The following is an 18,111-nucleotide window of genomic DNA, read 5'->3' as shown; positions in this document are numbered from 1 at the left end:
TGTGGCCCAAAACTAACATAAAGAGTTAGAGATTAAAAATGTGTCACTTCAGCAGGGAGCAGCACTGTGATGTCTTCATATGAATCCCAAAGTTCACAAGGTTCCACTAAATCATTTAGAAAGATGAAAGGATGATGAATGGATTAGTTCGATAAAGACATATGGATAAATAGGCAGATTTGTGATGGCTCAGAAATTGTCAGAAGTGAAGAAATTTTAAAAAACTAAAGTGAGGTAACCCAGACTCAGAAAGAAAACATGGTATGTACTCACTCATAGGCGGATACTAGATGTAAAACAAAGATGACTAGACTGCTACTCACTACTTCAGGGAGGCTACCTAGAAAACAGGACCCCAAGAAAGACACAGGGATTGCCCAATGATAGAAATGGATGAGATCTACATAAACAGCATGGACGTGAGTGGGGGAAATGAAGGGCAAGGGTCGAGGGAAAGAGAGCTTAGGGGAGCGGGAGATCCCAGCTGGATCAAGAACAGAGAGGGAGAACAAGGAATAAAAGACCATGATAAATGAAGACCACATGAGAATAGGAAGAAGCAAAGTGCTAGAGAGGCCCACAGAAATCCACAAAGATACCCCCATAATAGACTACTGGCAATGTTGAAGAGACAGCCCAAACTGATCTACTCTGGTGATAGGATGGCCAAACACCCTAATTGGTCGTGCTAGGAACCCCATCCAATGACTGAGGGAACCGGATACAGAGATCCATGGCCAGGCCCCAGGTGGAGCTCCAAGAGTCCAATTGGTGAGAAAGAAGAGGGTTTGTGTGAGCGAGAATTGTTGAGACCAAGGTTGGATAAAGCACAGCGACAAATAGCCAAATGAATGGAAACACATGAACTATGAACCAATAGCTGAGGAGGCCCCATGGAACTGGATCAGGCCCTCTGGATAAGTGAGACAGTTGATTAGCTTGATATGTTTGGGAGGCATCTAGGCAGTGGGACCGGGTCCTGTACTCAGTGCATGAGTTGGCTGTTTGAAACCTGGGGCTTATACAGGGACACTTGGCTCAGCCTGGGAGAAGGGGACTGGACCTGCCTGGACTGAATCTACCAGGTTGAACTCAATCCTCCAGGGAATCTTTGCCCTGGAGGAGATGGGAATGGGGGGTGGGCTGAGGGGAAGTTGGGGGTGGGGTGGGGGGGAGGAGGGAGAACAAGGGAATCCATGGCTGATATGTAAAATTAAATTAAATCATAAAATTAAAAAAAATTTAAAAAAGACAAAAAAACTAAAGTGATGAATAAAGACAGACCACCTTCTCCCCAACTGAATAAGCTTTTAGGCATAAATAATACAGTGTTTAACATAAGGTGGGAAATGATTGTTGAAATCAAGGCAAATTGCTCTGTGGAGAAATTAGGAAATGATTCTCTTGCTTAGATGTTAGTATGTGCAAACACAATTGTGCATGATTATGGTGAAAGTAATTAATACATACTCAAATAAATGGAAAAGTTGATGCTAGACTGTTAGCCTGTGGTTCTGGCTAGTACAGACAGAATCATTAACTTGGTACACTTTAATCCTTCAGTTCATTTTTGAAAATTAAGTTTGGCTTATAACCTGAAATAAGATAGACAAGAGCACTACATGCTAGATAAGCAAACATCACATGGGAACATTAGGATTGAAATACCTGTGACAAAATGAGTTATCAATCACTGAAAAGCTGACTCACTGTGTCAAGATGCTGGCCACCAACCCTGACCATCTGAGTTCCATCATGGGGTCCAACATGTTGGAGGGAGAGAGTAGCTCCTGCAAGATGTCACCTGACCACCACGTGCACAAAGACATACTCCCCCACTGTCTCTTCCTGTCTGTCTGCTTGCCTGCCTCCCTTCCCTTCCCTTCCTACACCCCCCCCCCCACGTCTCTGTCTCTCTTGCAAAAACTAAGGTTATAAAATTGACACATCAGCAAAGGTGATTAGGGGATTAGGAGCATGTGCTGAAAGGCTGAAAAAAGAAACCACTACATGGAGTTACCTTGGTGATTATTTTCTGTTGTCCTGGGATGCTAGGGCCCACACTGCTCCTACTGCCCTCATGCCCTCCTGCTGCACCCTGTACCCATGGTTCACCAGCCACATTGGGAGCCAAACTTAACCGTAACCATTGTTTTACTGCTACGTGTTGGTGATATTTTGTTTGTGTTCTGACAAATAAAGCTTGCCTGCAGATCAAAGGGTGGAACTAGCCACTAGTTAACCATAGAGGCCAGGCGGTGGTGGCTCATGCTTTTAATCCCAGCAATCTGGAGCTGGAGAGAGGAAGTGATAAGGTGGGACAGAGACAGGATCTTGGCCCTTTTGGTTGGAGGATCCAGAAAGGTAAAAAGTCACTGGTGGCTGCTCTGCTGCTTCACTGATCTTTCAGGTTATTACAATATCTGACTCCTGGTTTTTATGGATAAGACTAATTAGGTTCATGTTTCACCTACCCAAACTGCCTTTGCATTTCATTGGATTGACTACTGAAATTCTGTTAGAATGTATGCAAGAGAAATCTAGAACTAAGTCAAGCAATTTAAGACACCGTATTTATTACAGCCCTCTTTACAAAATCACACACACACACACACACACACACACACACACACACACACACACACACACATATATATATATATATATATATATAGACAGCAGTCAGCTTTATGGCCATAAGGTTTTTCCTTCCAAGGTTGGTGGCATCAGGGAAATTGGAAGAAGGTCTCAATCTTTGTACAGTGTTAGACCATTTTTTTGATTCTATTGTAAGAGTGACAATATTCCCACAGTGTCCAGGTGTGGTGTCACAAAAGGCTGTCAGATGTGGAAAGATTTTGAAAAGCAGGCATGTGGCCACCAACTAGCTTTTCAGTGCACTGGGGTTCAGATGCTTTGGGCCAGGTTAGACCCTGTGATCCACGTGACTTGCCAAGGTCAAGACTTCCATTGCTTTTCCTAGGATCTTCAGTGTCCTAGGTAAATTTAGACACAGCCAGTTCTTCCATGATTGTCCTCTTCAGTGAAAAGGGACATTTAATGGGTCATCAGTGTCTCTCTAGGGGATTTGGCTTATGATATTTAGAAACTGTTTTTAGTGTAATAGGATACAAATTTTGGAGTATATAATCAAAGACATTGGTATGAATCAGCATATCTGACAGTTTTTATTTGAAAGCTTTTTTTATATATATAAAAAGTTTGAAACTGAGAACTTAGAGGTAAAGGCAATATTTCCAGCATGAAATTTTACTAGTTTTAGCATAGTGAGTACTGAAGGAAGAAGGGATCTAGTGACTCACAACAGCAGAAGACTAGTGAAATTTGAATCTCAGATACCCTCCTCCATGGGCAGTGTATCATAGCATTAATTCCAGCTTCTTTTGATTTAAAGATTGTGGAGTTTTCAACTACTGCCTAGAGAAATATTATTCTCTCTTTTTCTCCACCTTAAATGCAACAGTGTTCATTTAATGCCTGTGTGTATGCATGTGTTATGGGAGTATATATGTTAAAAAATGTGTGTATTTACAAGTGCTTGTTCATGTGCATGCTCATACATGCAGAAGTCAGAGGTTGACACTGGATGTCTTCCCTGTATTTCTCTACCTTAGTTTTAAAACTGGGTCTCTTACTTGGGCCTCAGATCACAGAGTCAGTTAGATAGGCTGTCCTGTTAACTTCGGGGATCCCCTTGTGTCCACCGTATCCTCACAGTGCTGGATAACAGGCACATGCTGCTATGCCCAGCTTTCTTGGTTCTGACCATCTGTACCCAGGCCTTCAAACTTGTATCAACAAATGCTTTATTGAGAGAGCCATCTCATTTCTCATTCATTTTATTATATATTTCAATTTAAAGTTAAGACAAAACTACGTTATAACCTTGGTGCTCTTCAAATACAAATATGTGTGCTAGCTCTCTTGGGGGCCGCCCTCCTGCTACTCATGAAAGAACTATCACAATTCTGCCATAATTCTGAAGCTGTGTTCAAGGTAGAATTGTTGTCTACTCTTCTGAGAGGTTGCATTTTATCTAGAAAATTCCCATTCCAAAGCCACTGGGAAGGAACAAGGACCCAGGAAAGATTCTCTTAGGAAAATTTTTATTTCTTCATTTTCTTCCTGAACTTGTAAGAGCCCTTTTCTACTCTCCTGCAATTTGAAGTTAGTCAGATGGTTAACCTTGTGATGAGCTAATGAGATTTCATTAAATTCTTTCATTTCCTTTGCTTATGAAGTCATAGTCTTGAGAACATTTTGCATACCTTGAAATACCCAAAGAATGGCTGTGTATACATTCACTGATGCATAACTGCTCTACAGTCTGGTGCTGGTTAAGTATTCATGCTTACATGATTACTAGATTCACTGCTGTGAAGTGCACAGGAAGAATGTAACTACAGACTCAGGACTCCTCTTATTTCTGATAAGAAACAGGCTACACATGAAACATTCCACATCCTTCTCTGCTATTCTGTTTTCCATAAATTGTTTTCTATATCTTCTATCACTTCTATCATGCCGCATTACTTAGATAAATATTAGGTGTTTGCATCAGATTTTATATGTGGGTTTTGGCATTTGTATTACATTATATTTGTAGTTTGGGCTCATTATATTACTTAGGTCAAAATTTATTTTAGGGAAACTACACATAGTAATACATGCTAATTTGTAGAACACTTGAGAGACTGAGACATGGGGACAGTATGTTCTCACACAACCTAAGATGCACAACATAACCCTATCAAAAACAACAAAAGCTAAATTTTTTAAAGAAACAAACAAAAATTTCATTATAGTTGTTTTCTCATCATTACTAGGGTGCTCCTGATCTTCCTGATCATATTCCTGTTTGGTTGTCATATGTGAATAAATGTGTGAGCAACAGAATATGCATTATTTCTGCACAGATAAAAGTGGGATGACACACTCTTGTGTCTCTAAATTAGAGTAAACTTTATAGAAAAAAATCACTAATAACGTTTCAGCTTAATAAATTTATTTTACCACAGGGTATTAAGGTGAATATACCAATCATTTTGTCTGAAAGCTATTGACTCATGAGTACTTATTATATGTCTAGCTACAGAATGATCCAGAATACAAAGACAGAATTAAGGCACAAGCCTTGATTTACCCTGGCCTGCAGTCGACTGACACCCTTCTGCCATCTCATCGAGAGTATGAACATGGTCCAATTCTGTCCAGAGAGATGACAGTTAAGTTGGTGTGCCTGTATGTGACTGAAGACAAAGCTCTGTTCCAGGCCGCATTAAGAAATGAACACATGCCTGAAGGATCAAGACACCTGTTCAAGTTTGTTAACTGGAGTGACTTCCTTCCTGAGAAGTTTAAAAAGAACCATGTTTACACTGAGCCCATTCTTGGAAAACTGAATGGTTCCTATCCAGCACTTGTGGATAGTAGAGCATCCCCTTTGCTAGCCAGTGACTTCCAGTTACAGAGTTTGCCTTTGACTTACATTGTCACTTGTGAACATGACCTTATAAGAGATGATGGTCTCATGTATGTAACACGGCTTAGAAATGTTGGGGTTCCAGTTACTCATGACCACATAGAGGAAGGAATCCATGGAGCCATGTCATTTACCAGAGCTCCATTGTTTCTACAGCTAGGACTAAGAATGAGAGATAGGTATATTAGTTGGTTAGAAGAAAATTTATAAACAAATCTTACATGTAGCTAGGCAGTCCATATGATGAATGAGAATGGCTTTGGATAAAGCTGCATTTGAATTTGAATGAAGATAATTGTGTATGTTTGAGGAAATTACTTCATCTTCTCAATTTAAAAAATTTTGCTAAAATGATAATGTCCATGTCATTATTTCCATTAATTATTGTTTGTTAGGAAAGATGTACTCTGAGTATTCAAAAATGGTAGGATAATGAAAAAATGTGATGAGATTCAAGGATATGATATGAAAGGAGTCATGAGGACTGGGTGGGTTGGCATATTACTCTCCAGCATTCTAGAGGCAATAATCTGTGAGATCAAGACCAGGCTGTTCTTTGTAGCTAATTCTCCTCTACTCATTGCTATACAGAGGCATGCAGTCTCAAAAAAAAAAAAAAAAACTTCAAAAAGATTAAACAAAAGAAACCATGAATGAGGAGAAAGTCTGATAAAGAACTATTACAAGGACATTCTTATGGACTAAGCTTTATACTGTACTTCTGCCATGTTTTTTCCAGTCATGTTTTGTCCATACATTATTTTGGTCTGCTCTAGGTAAATTAAGTTAATTGTTCTTTTCACTCACTTGTCATTAAAAGTGTATGCTGCTTTTTACAAAAATGCTTTGTGTATTGGAGGAAAAGTTTAATATCTGGATTGTAAATTGTTCCTAAAGCTTAAATATTTACTCATACTTTTGTAAAATCAAACTTGAAGGGACCTACATGGATTGCACTCATTGATAAACAGTGTCTCTTGATGCAGCCAACTGTATATTGCAGGTGGAGTTATTTATAGTATCCTCTTGAATTTCTGTCATGAATCATTGTGCACATGGAGGCTGCATATGCAGGGAGTTATCTGAGTTGTTGGTGATTTCCAGATCTGTTTGCTTTCCTATGATGATGGGACCCATGCTCCTGTCAGCACAAATCAACTCATAAATATCTGCATTTCGGCTGGGAAGTATTGAAATTAATGTTTAATTTTCTTATGTCCTAGTGCTTCTGCTTCTTGTGCATGGTTGTTTGAACTTGCTTGTGCTTTTTTTTTTTTAAATGCCAAATAAACCTTCAGAAATGGAAGCTAAGTGTGTTATATGGATTTAGCTGGAAATGTGACTTTCATCTCCAAACACATTTTCATTAGGGCTTTTCTTCAGCTTGAATCTTTTTGTTCATCTCAACTATGATTCACTCATATGTAAGAGTTGCCTATGTGAGGGAAGGTGACCAGTAGGGAGAAATGACATTCTTCTATATAGGCACAAATGTGAAAGAAACAGACTTATCTGATAGGTCTTTCTAAGAAAAGATGAGAGGCCTGAAAAGGCCATGTATGCTTATGGTAATCAGCAGACATGAGAGACTAGATAAAATAGAAAAATACTAAACATGATGTTTATAAGGGAAACAATAGACTCAAACTCAAAGCACCAACAACAGAAAAGAGGGGGAGAATTCTCCATCTACTCTAGATGTGGGTCTGCCTATGTCAGGATCTCAGACATTGATCTGCACATTGAATCCGGTCAAGCTAACACATGAAGAAAACAGTGGAGATTAGTGCTGGGAGAAAGGAGATATCCCGGAGAAGCAATGAACACCAACAGTTAGGAAATTCATGAGGGAAGACTGACCTCTGCTGATGCCCAGGCAGAAAACAACCCAACAAGCAGTCTGTTGGAATAAGAAGACACTGCCTGTTCACAAACTGGTTTAACAAGTTTGAACCAATCTCAATGGGACAAGAACCTCCTTACATCAAATTATAATGAGAACACCGAGGATACAGAACAAACAATAGAATAAATAGGACAAAAGTGACAACTTTTGTGTAAAATGAAACCCAACAGAAGAGCAGACTTCTCATCAGAAACTAAGCTTCAAGGGAAGCTGGAATGAGATTACATCTGAAAGATAGTAACTGCCAACTCTGATTACCATCTGTAGCAAAATTATCCTTTTGAACCTGGAAGAAAGAGAAAAACTTTCTATGCTAAACATAACTAAAGAAGCTCATGGCCACTAAGTCAGCTCTACTGAAGTAGGTTCAGGATTGGAAAGGGGACTCAAACTGTTCTTATCTCTGAGAATCCAAATACTTCCCTTAAGAGAAAGTTTTTCTGTTTCTAAGTGGTATTTTACAGAAAACTCCACACTTTTGATATCCCCGGACTTGGTCCCTTTCTCTGGGAATTCGGGTAAATGAGAGACTATGGAGGTAAAATGGGGCTCCACAGAGCAGGAGACAATCATTCATCTGATGCCTGTAGCCCATTTCTTTCTATTTGAATGGCAGTTTTGGACACAAAACTGTATTCAGTTTTTTTAATTTGAGTACTTGTCTTCTTGAGGTCATTTTCAATTCTTTATATATTTTGGATATTAACACTCTATCAGATGTGCAATTGGTTAAGATCATTTCCAATTATGTAGCCTGTCACTTTTTCCAAATGATTGTGCCCTTTGTCATAGAAAAGCTTTTCGGTTTCATGAAGTCCCATTTTTAATTGTTGGGCTTAGTGCCTGTGCTATTGGTGTACTGTTTCGACAGTCTCTTCCTATGCTAATCAGATTAAGAATATTCTCCACTTTTCTTCTATCAGATTCAGATTATCTGGAGGCCAGTGCATTGAAAGATAGTGGGAAGGGGTTTATGGGAAGGGTTGGAAGGAGAAGAAATGTTGCAACAGTTAAATTATAATCTGAAAAAAAAATGTAAATCAGTAACAAAATAAATTTTCATAGAATGAAGTGAAATCATAAACAAAACATAAAGGAAACTTATTGTACAACATAAAGATATGGTGATATTTTATTTGTATTAAAATGTTATTTGTATGTTAATAAATAAAGTTGCCCAAGGGTCAGAGCTGTTAGCAAGCCATAGGAAAGCAGGGCAGTGGTGGCATATGCTTGTAATCCCAGCACTTGGTAGGCAGAGCTAGGTAAGTCTCTGTGTGTTCAGGAATACAGCCAGCATTGGATACACATGCCTTTAATCTCAATACCAACCATAGAAGACCTGGAGGTCTATACAGACAGGCCGTGATGAGGCGGTCATGTGGTTGGGTTTACAACCAATGAGAAGGCAGAACAGAAACTCCATATAAAGACTTTAACACAGGAAGTAGAACTGGTTTGGAGAGATAGGACCACCACAGGAGGAAGGGTAAGGTTTTAGCCCTTATTTCTGACCTCTTGGCTTTCTTCTTTGCATTGGTTCTGTTTCTTATTTAATAAGACGGTTGGTTACATCTACACAAAGATAGTTATAAATTGCTTTAAGTGCATACATTCAGAAACCATTTAATGATGCACTGTTGAAACATGGATTAAGAAGAGCAAGTAGTCCCAGCATTTAGGAGGCAGAAGCAGGTAGATCTCTGTATTTGAGGCCAGCCTGGACTAGAGAGTGAGTTTCAGTATAACCAGGGATACTGGTTATACTGAAAGAAACCCTGTCACAAGAAACCAGAACTAAAGAAAAAAAAAAAACAAATCAACCCCCAATTAGTAAAAGGAACCATTATGATCAGTACATGTTCTAGTCTATGCAAATGAAAACAAAGCAAAACAAAACAAACCAAGAACACAAACAACCCACTTACTACCTGGGCCTGTAACTAAATAGAGTTCTCAAGAGAAAAAATACAACTGGACAAATGGCAGAGAACTTTTTTTTTTTTTAACATCCTTGTCTGTGAGGAATACTCAAAACAAAAAAATACTTTGAGATTTCACATTACCTCAATAAGAATGACTAAGAGCAGCAAACAAACAAAAGGAAATGCTAGAGTGGGGATTGAAAAAGGGAAATACTTATTCACTGTTGGAGCAACCACTATGGAAATCAGCATGAAGTTTCCTCAAAAATCTAAAAGTATATCTACCATATGACCCATCCATACCATTCCTGGACATATTCCCAAAAGACTCTATATCCTACCCAAAATACACTTGTTTATCCATTTTCATTACTACTCTATTCTCAATACAAAAAAAATGGAAACAGCATAGATATACATTAACTGATGGATGGATAATGAAATATACACAAAGGAATATCATTTCATTAAGAAATAGAATTATGAAATCCTTAGATAAGTGGATGGATCCTGAAATAATGGTTCTGAGTGAAGTAACTCAGGCCCAGAAACACACTTCTGCAAGTTTGTACTCACATATGCATGCTTCTTTTTTAATCTTTAGTAAATGTGTTTAAACTGGTGTACACATAGAAATCAGAAAACTGATATGGCTTTGGGAGGATTTCAAGAAAACACATGGTATGAAGGAGGAAATGGATACTGGAATATGAAGGGTTTATGGAGTGAAGGATGGACGGGCAGGTTAAGAAGGGAGTATGAAGAGGGATAACAAACAAAATCTTTCATATGCCTTACAGAAATCTACTATTTTAGAAGCTTCCTAAAATATATACCTATTATGAAAAGAATTTAAATGGAGTTGTCATGTATCATGAAAACAATGCTTCTTCCAGACACCATCATCTACCAATGAAAAGAATCAGTGCCAGGTAAGGGAGGACTCTTTCCAAAGTGGCAGTCAGTGGCTCCTATAGTTCACCCCAATCCTTAAAGCCTATTGCAATTGCTCTTGGATACACTCCAGAACTTGATGGTGAGACTCTATTGCTGAAGACATTTGAGTCATAGGGCATGGAGAAATCAAGCTAGTGCTGATCTAGAAGCTTTGGCACTACTAGCTAGATTTCACCATGCTTCAGGATTCCATATACATTACTGGAAAAAAGCTTGTGAGCTACAGTCATCACTGGTATAGCAAGATATGGATACTGGCACAGCAGCAGAACGATTGTTATATGATAACCAACAGTTTTGGTACCTGGCATTCCCAGTATCCTGTGGTCTCCACTGCAACTAAGTCTTCATCCTCACCTATGGCTGTCCTGACCTTTGCAGAGAGACTCTGAACCTGCCACATAGTGTTGAACCTCAGCAGCTCTCCATGACCCCTCATGCATTCAAAAGTTACCATGTGAGAGACTTCTACCCTATGCTCTGTTGTGAGAATTCATTCTGTTCATCAATGGCTTTGGCATACAAGCCATCGTGTGTAGCTTTGTCTGCATATGTGACCTCTGAAGTGCTGAGGGAGAGTCATCATTTGTGCTCTTGAGTGGCCAGGACCAGGTCAAGCAGTGTGGAGCAGCTTGCAGTTGGTCCCCACCCCACCAGAAGCAGAAGGACAGGACAATGGTAGCTGGACCAGCATGATTAGCAGCTGTGTCTTCCTTGTTCTGTATTAGTGAGTCTGTATCCACATTGCACCCTTTCAATAAATTAATAATAGACCTTTGTAGATTGTTGCATTATCTGGTGCCCAATGTGGGGCACAAACACAATGTTGAGCCCCATTTGTTATGAGAATCCATGAGAGTCTGTTCAAGGCTCTCAAGAATTTATTAAGGTATAAAATAGAAATAATACATTCACTGATACAGAATAAGGAAGATGCCACTGCTGATCTTGCTGGTCCAGCTGCCACTGTCTTGTTCTTCTGCCCAGGGTGGCAATGGGGACCCACTGTAAGCTGTTCTATGCTGCTTGACACAGTACTGAGCTAGGGTTTGTTTATAAGTTGTTATAGGGTTGGGGGTGGAACAATAAAGTTTAGACTCAGGAATCTCTTTTGGAATAGAAAAAAAGGGGGATAAATAGGATAATAAGGTAGATTACTATATCTGTCAGTAAACTAAAATAGCAATTGTCAATTTTAGATAATTTGCATTAGTATGGATTCTTGTATATTGATACAAATATAAAATTATTTTCCTATTCCTGTTTAAGATAATTTGTATACTGATACAAAGTCAAAACTGTATTTATCATATTGCACATGTTTTCCAACTTCTGTTTAAAACATTTTCGTATATTGATACAAATGTGAAATTATTTTGCATAATGTATGTATGTTTCTACTTCTGTTTAGGATATTATTTTGCATATTGATGCAAATTAAGCGTATGTTTGTCATATTGCACTATACATTTCTACCTCTGATTAAGGTATTTTTCTATAATGTTACAACTTCCATGTCATTGTCCTTAAGCTACACATCTTTTTAAAGATTATCTATTTTTATAATGTGAAGCTTTAGTGTTTAAGCTATATAGGTTGGTAAGAATTGCAGGTTAATTCACTCTGCCCATGACCTTGGGCTATCTGTCCTGATAGAGGCAGTGCTTCTGGCCTGCCTACATGACCTCTTAAAAGAGAAAATGGAGGGGGTCACAATCTCTCTTTGATGTGGAAGGCTTCCTGATGCATGGTTCAGTGAACTGTTTTGGAGTTTTTCTACATCTTTCCCTGGGAGACAAAGAGGCAACTGCATCACTTCATTTTATATTTGTGAGTGTGTGGTCCCCCTTTTATCCTTTAATAAATAAGTCTTCCCAGATATCCATGGATTTCTTACATTATCTGGTGCCCAACCATAAAACAAATATTTTAGCAGACTTCCATAAATTTACAAAGACCAAAGCTAAGGGTATCAATAAATAACATTATAATTGAAGGAATAGATGTGACTATAATTACATCAGAATCATAGCATTCAAATTGGCCACTTCAGGAGGTAGATGTTCAGCTCCTAGGGATTTGAACTCTCTCTCAGGTAAAACAAAGAATGAGGTGGGTTGAATGCATAGGGTTAGAAGGACAGAAAGGAAGGTTGAGACCATATGTGGCTAATGTAGCAGTGAATATATGGGGTCATGATATGTTACAGCAATGGAATACCCAGATTAATACTCCTCCAATCTCAGAAGCAGACCATAGACCAAGTCATGTTTCTGGGAATAATATTATAAGACATTATAAAAAAAAAAGCAGTCACCAACCATTCAGGCTGTACAAAAACAGGGCATAACAACTGTTGAACTTTAAGAGGTATCAATGACCCTATCTTTAAAATGGCTAACTGATAAACATGTCTGGGTTGGGCAGTGGCCTATGACATCACAGAAACTACAGGTCTTGGAATAGTTTGTTAGGAGCAGCTAAATGCTCGACATATTGAAGAATAAACCATACCTTGGAATTCTCCTGTATTTGTTATTGTGGAGACTACCTACCCAGGGGTAGCATGGCCCACGGTAGTCTGCCTCTCCACCAATGATTAATTCAGATAATGTCTCACAGACATGGCCACAGGCTAGTGTTATGGAACCGATTCCTCAATTTAGGTTTCCTATTCCAAGGTGGCTCATGTTTGTATCAAGTTGACAAAAACCTGTAGCTTACAATTCCAAAATCAGCTAAAGATTCCATGGGGAAAAAAGAAAATGACAAACTAATGTCCATGATTAAATATTTACAAAATATTTGTAAACCAAATTCAAGAACTCATGTAAAAGTTCACTCACCATAAGAGGACTTCATTGTAGAAGGAATGGTTCAATATACATAAATCAATACATGTTGTAAGTAATGCAAATGAGTTCAAGGGAAGAAACCATAGGATTTTCTTAGTAGGTATAAAAATAGATTTTGATGAAACATAACACCATTCGTGATAAAGTTCTTTAAATGGGAAGAAACATAATAATAAATATATTTTTATTTATTTTCAACATAATAAGGGATATATAAAAAGACATTTGTGAAAAAAATGAGAAGAACATGAAATTTCTATATTTTTATTTAATTTAATGCTACAGTCTTCACTAATAAAATAAGACAAGGTAAACAAATAAAAGAGATGTGAGTAGTAATGAGAAGTCAAAGCCTCCTTATTTGCAGGGGACATGATTTGACATGTAAGTGAGCCTAATGCTCTACCAGAAAACACTGAGAACTGAGAAGTGTATACAATTAAATGGAAGAGACCAAATTAAAGTACAATAATCAGTAGCCTTCCTCTGTATAATTGGCAATCATTTTGAGAAATAAATCAGTGAAATAACCTCATCATCAATAGTTTGAGAAAATTATACCTTGCGATTCATTTAACAGTGAATTTGAGAGACTTTTACAATAAATGACTAAAACTTTAAAGAAACTGAGAAACTAAAGAAAAAACAAATATGGCTAAGGATATCGATAATCAATGCTACTGGGAATGGTCCATTTTACAAAAGCCAAATGTACATTCAATGCAGATTATTAAAACTGTGTGTCATTCTCCAATGAAATAGATAAAAATCATCTTAAGTTCTTAAGAAATACAAAATATCCTGCATAGCTAAAACAATCCTAGGAAAAAGAACACTCCTTGATGAATCCCCATGCTAGATTTTCCATAGAGTAGAGCCATAGGAATAAAATAAGCATAATACAGACTAGAAAAACATCCATGTAGATAAAAGTATTCAAATATTACAATAGAAGCCATGAAAATAAATCCATGTGACTACATCCCACTGACTGTAGACAAACATCCCAGAAATACACGTAAGAGGAAAGATAGTGAGAGAGTGGGAGATCTGAATTTCTACCCCACCCCTCATCCCATTTTGCATGGTATTGAAAGGAACTGTCTGTCCCCTGACAGTGCCTGGTGCCCGCTACACTTTATCAACTGGGTGGCAAGTGAAACTGTGTGAAAACCCCTGGCATTGATCAGAGATTTACATCAGCAGTTGGGATGCCCTCTCAAACCCTTTAGAAAAATCAGAGCCCAGAAGCTTCAGCCTGGTCTTAAAATGCTTGAATCCCCAAGAACATCATTCCAGTATTTCTAGTAGCAATGGAAGCCAGGGAGTGATGGGGAGTAAAAACCAACCAGCAGAAGGGCTGCTAGGTGCAGGTCTGTGGAGGTTGTACTAGGCCTCGGTAGTTTCCTATGGCTGTAGAACTAAGGCATCCTGATGCCTGAAGATACTTAACTATTTCTCTCTCCTTCCCCTGCTCCTCCCCAATCTCCCTTCCTCTCTTCTCTCACTCTTCCCTCTTCCGCTCCTGCTCTTCCTTCCCCATTCCCTTCTTTTCCTTCCTCCTTCCTTGCCTCATTTATATTTTGGGGAAAGGTCTTGTCCCATATTTAGACTGTCCTGGAGCTTTGTGGTCAGTTTCACTGTGAACTCAGGATTCTTCCCTTCAACTCCCTGTTGCTGGGTTTCAGCTGTGCCCCACCACACCGGACATAGCTTTCTTTTGTTTTGTTTTGTTTTGTTTTGTTGTTTCTTTCAGTTATTTGAGTGGGAACATCTCCTTTAAAGGTTGCCTTGTGACCCTCTCTACTTCAAGGGGCAATTGAGAGCTTCTCACATGGCCTCCCTTTTCCTCCTCTCAGGCTTGTCTCATGTGTCTAAGTGGAGAAATCTCCTCGCTTTAAGAGATCATGGGGTCAATGAGGCTAACCCATCTAATCATATTGTCTGAAGGCCTTTGTTTGAAAACTTCATTCCACCTACAAAATTTCTTCATAAACTACTAAGATTGTTGTCTTACTAGACTAGATCAGTCTCCAGTGACTGGGAATCTTGAGGAGCCATCTTGGAATTCTGCTTGCTACAAGGGTTTTGTCCTTGTTCTGTCTGCAGTTGTGAGGCTGTTGTGCATTCTTCTGCATTTATACTGATTCCAGTTCACTGAGATATTGGACTGTGGGGTTGTGTCTTCTGTCACTTTAGACCCAAGTCATCCTCAGTCTCTTCCAGCTCCTCCCTTGCTTCTTCTCTCTTGGGCTTGTAAGAGTCAACCAGCATGGAGGATGAATAATGAACAATGGACAATGAACAATGGTTTGTTACCTTTTACCTTTATTTTTTTCTCTGATTCTCTTGAGACAAGATTTATTGGTATGCCCATCATGTTTATGTTTTCATGAAAACCATTGAACAAGTCTTTAATTTTATAGTTTTTTAATATTCTTTCCTATTAGGGAAAAAATGGCATTTCAGAAGTCAGAGAGTAAAAACCTTTTTATTTTTCTTTTTTATTGATTATAAATTCTGTCTTTGAAAATTTGTGGGTAAATGGCACATACCTGACTGGATGGGAGGGAGGATAAGGTCCATCAAATTCCCTGTGAGTTCTATGCAGTTCAGAGGAGAAAGGCAGTGAGAACATGCAAAAGGAAGCTAATATTGTAGATAGTGGGCTGATGTTTCCAGGATACAATGTGGGGTCGCTCCCTTCAGCTTGTTCGCAGCCTCCTTCACCCCCTTCCACCCATGATCCATGTAGTTCTAGTTCCCAAAATTAGAGTGTGACTTTTTACCAATATTTTGGTATAAAGAGAGTTATCAAAGCAGGGTTGGGTAAAGATTGCAACATGAAACAATTAAGAGTTCCAGGAACAGCTTCTGCCTACCAGCTATTGAGGAAGGTGGGAGGGCCCTCTTCTAGTGAAAGTATTCTATGGCAGAACTGGTAAAATATGGATAAGTGAAGAACTTTCACAAAGGAACTGACAAATGCCAAGTTATAATCAATTTTTAAAATCTTTTATCTAATCTGATTATATGGAATACCAGGATGCAACAAGTGTTTGTTTAATCGGTATCTAGTTTTCCCATGATTATACAGCAACTATATGAATCTACAAATTTTAAGTTTAATAGATGGTAAGCCACATATAAAAGTCAGTATTAGATGAGTTCATTCTCAATTTGGAAAAGAATAGTAATTTCATTTCTAATTGTCTCTAAAGATAACTGTCTGAGTAGACTTCAATTTCCTTTTTGAATTTAATTAATTAAAAATTTTTCTTAATTTTTTTTTATCCTGATCAGTTTCTTCTCTCTCCTGTCCTCCCATCCCCTCCCCCTGGTTCCCCTCCCTCTTCCCCTCCCTCACCATCCCCATCCACTTCTCCTTATATTCAGAAAGGAACAGGCCTCCCATGGGCATCAACAAAGCATGGCACTTCAAGTTGAGTCAGAACCAAGCTCTTGCCCCTGCATCAAGACTGCATGTAAGACTGTAATCTAGCATGAGGAATAGGTTTCCAAAAGCCAGCTCAAGCACCAGGGGACAGATCTTGATGCCACTGCTAGGAGCCCCACATAAAGCTCAAGCTGTACAACGGTCACACACATGAAGAGGGCCTACAAGGTCCCAGGTGTGCTCCCTAGCTGTCGGTCCAGTGCTCTTGATCTCCCAAGAGCTCAGATCAGTTGTCCCTGTGAGTTCCCCCATCAGGGTATTGACCCCTCTGGATCTTACAATACCTCCTCCCTCTTTTCAACAGGACTTCTCCTCCAGGAGCTCAGTGCAGGGCTTAGCTGTGGATCTCTGCATCTGATTCCATCAATTACTGGATAAAAGTTTCTGATTACAATTAGAGTAGTCACCAATCTGATTACAGGAGATGGTCAGTTCAGGTACCCTCTCCACTATTGCTAGGAGTCGTAGCTGGCATCATCCTTGTGGATTCCGGTGAGTTTCCCTGGCACCAGGTTTCTCCCTAACCCTGAAATGCCCCCACCCCATAGAGACATCTCTTTCATTACTCTCCCCCTCTGCTCTGCCCCCTACCTGCTCAACTCAATCCCTCATGTTCCCATCCCCCATCCCTTCCCCAGGCCCCACCCCCTATGCCTCGTTTACCCAGGACATCTCTTCTATTTCCCTGTCCTTTGAGCCTTCCTTATTACCTAGCCTCCCTGGAGCTGTGGATTGTAGCCTGGTTATCCTTTGCTTTACACCTAATACCCACTTATGAGGAAGTACACAGCACGTTGTGCTTTCTGAGTCTGGATTATGTGACTCAGGATGAATATTTTCTAGTTCCATACTTTGCCTGCAAATTTCATGATGCCATTTTTTTCAGCTGAGTAATACTCCATTGTGTAAATGTACCACATTTTCTTTATCCATTCTTTGGTTGAGGAACATCTAGGTTGTTTCTAGGTTCTGGCTATTACAAATAACACTGCGATGAACATAGTTGAGCAAGTGTCCTTGTGGCATGATTCAACATCTTTAGAGTATATGCCCAAGATTGGTATAGGTGTGTCTCGATGACCTGTGGTGTAGGCGTTAGCCTTAAGGTTGAATAAATGATACCTATCATTTTACCTTGTTTTTAAACTAATCACTACTTTTTGCAAAATAGCGAGAGAACAAAAGGTTCATTTGGTCCTTTTTTTTTTTTTTTTTTGGTGTGCTCTAATCAGGGTCTTAATGCTTCTGCTCTTCTGGTGTTAAGTGATGAAAGAGGAGCTCACTGATCTAACAAGTTTATGCCATTGCTGCACACTTTATTAGATATTCTGTTGTAAAATCTATTTCACAAAGCTGTACAGTTGTGTAACCAGTTTCATCTGTGGCTTAATCTGAGAAGTGAATGTCAAGTGACTATTGCTAAAATTATCATTTTATCTCAGATAGTTCACCTACTTTTGTCCTACTGCTCCCTAGTCTATATATGAGACGCTGTTGACTGTCACCAC

At 39.0% G+C, this 18,111-nt stretch overlaps 1 protein-coding gene across 2 annotated transcripts in view; it reads left to right on the top strand.

Moving 5' to 3' along the window:
* Positions 1-6,119, top strand: part of LOC102914398 (arylacetamide deacetylase-like 2) — a 28,166-nt gene extending 22,047 nt beyond the window's left edge. For both annotated transcript variants that reach the window (XM_006994656.3, XM_076574144.1), the window contains exon 5: positions 5,111-6,119. In XM_006994656.3, coding sequence (XP_006994718.1) covers positions 5,111-5,713 — 603 coding nt within the window. In that variant the 3' untranslated portion in view covers positions 5,714-6,119. The remainder of the gene's footprint in view (positions 1-5,110) is intronic.
* The last annotated feature ends 11,992 nt before the right edge of the window (positions 6,120-18,111 follow it).

This window comes from Peromyscus maniculatus, chromosome 6 (assembly GCF_049852395.1).
Source record: "Peromyscus maniculatus bairdii isolate BWxNUB_F1_BW_parent chromosome 6, HU_Pman_BW_mat_3.1, whole genome shotgun sequence".
Classification (NCBI taxonomy): Eukaryota; Metazoa; Chordata; class Mammalia; order Rodentia; family Cricetidae; genus Peromyscus; species Peromyscus maniculatus.
The sequence above is the reverse complement of the archived record's forward strand: the minus strand, read 5'-3'. Positions and strand labels throughout refer to the sequence as shown.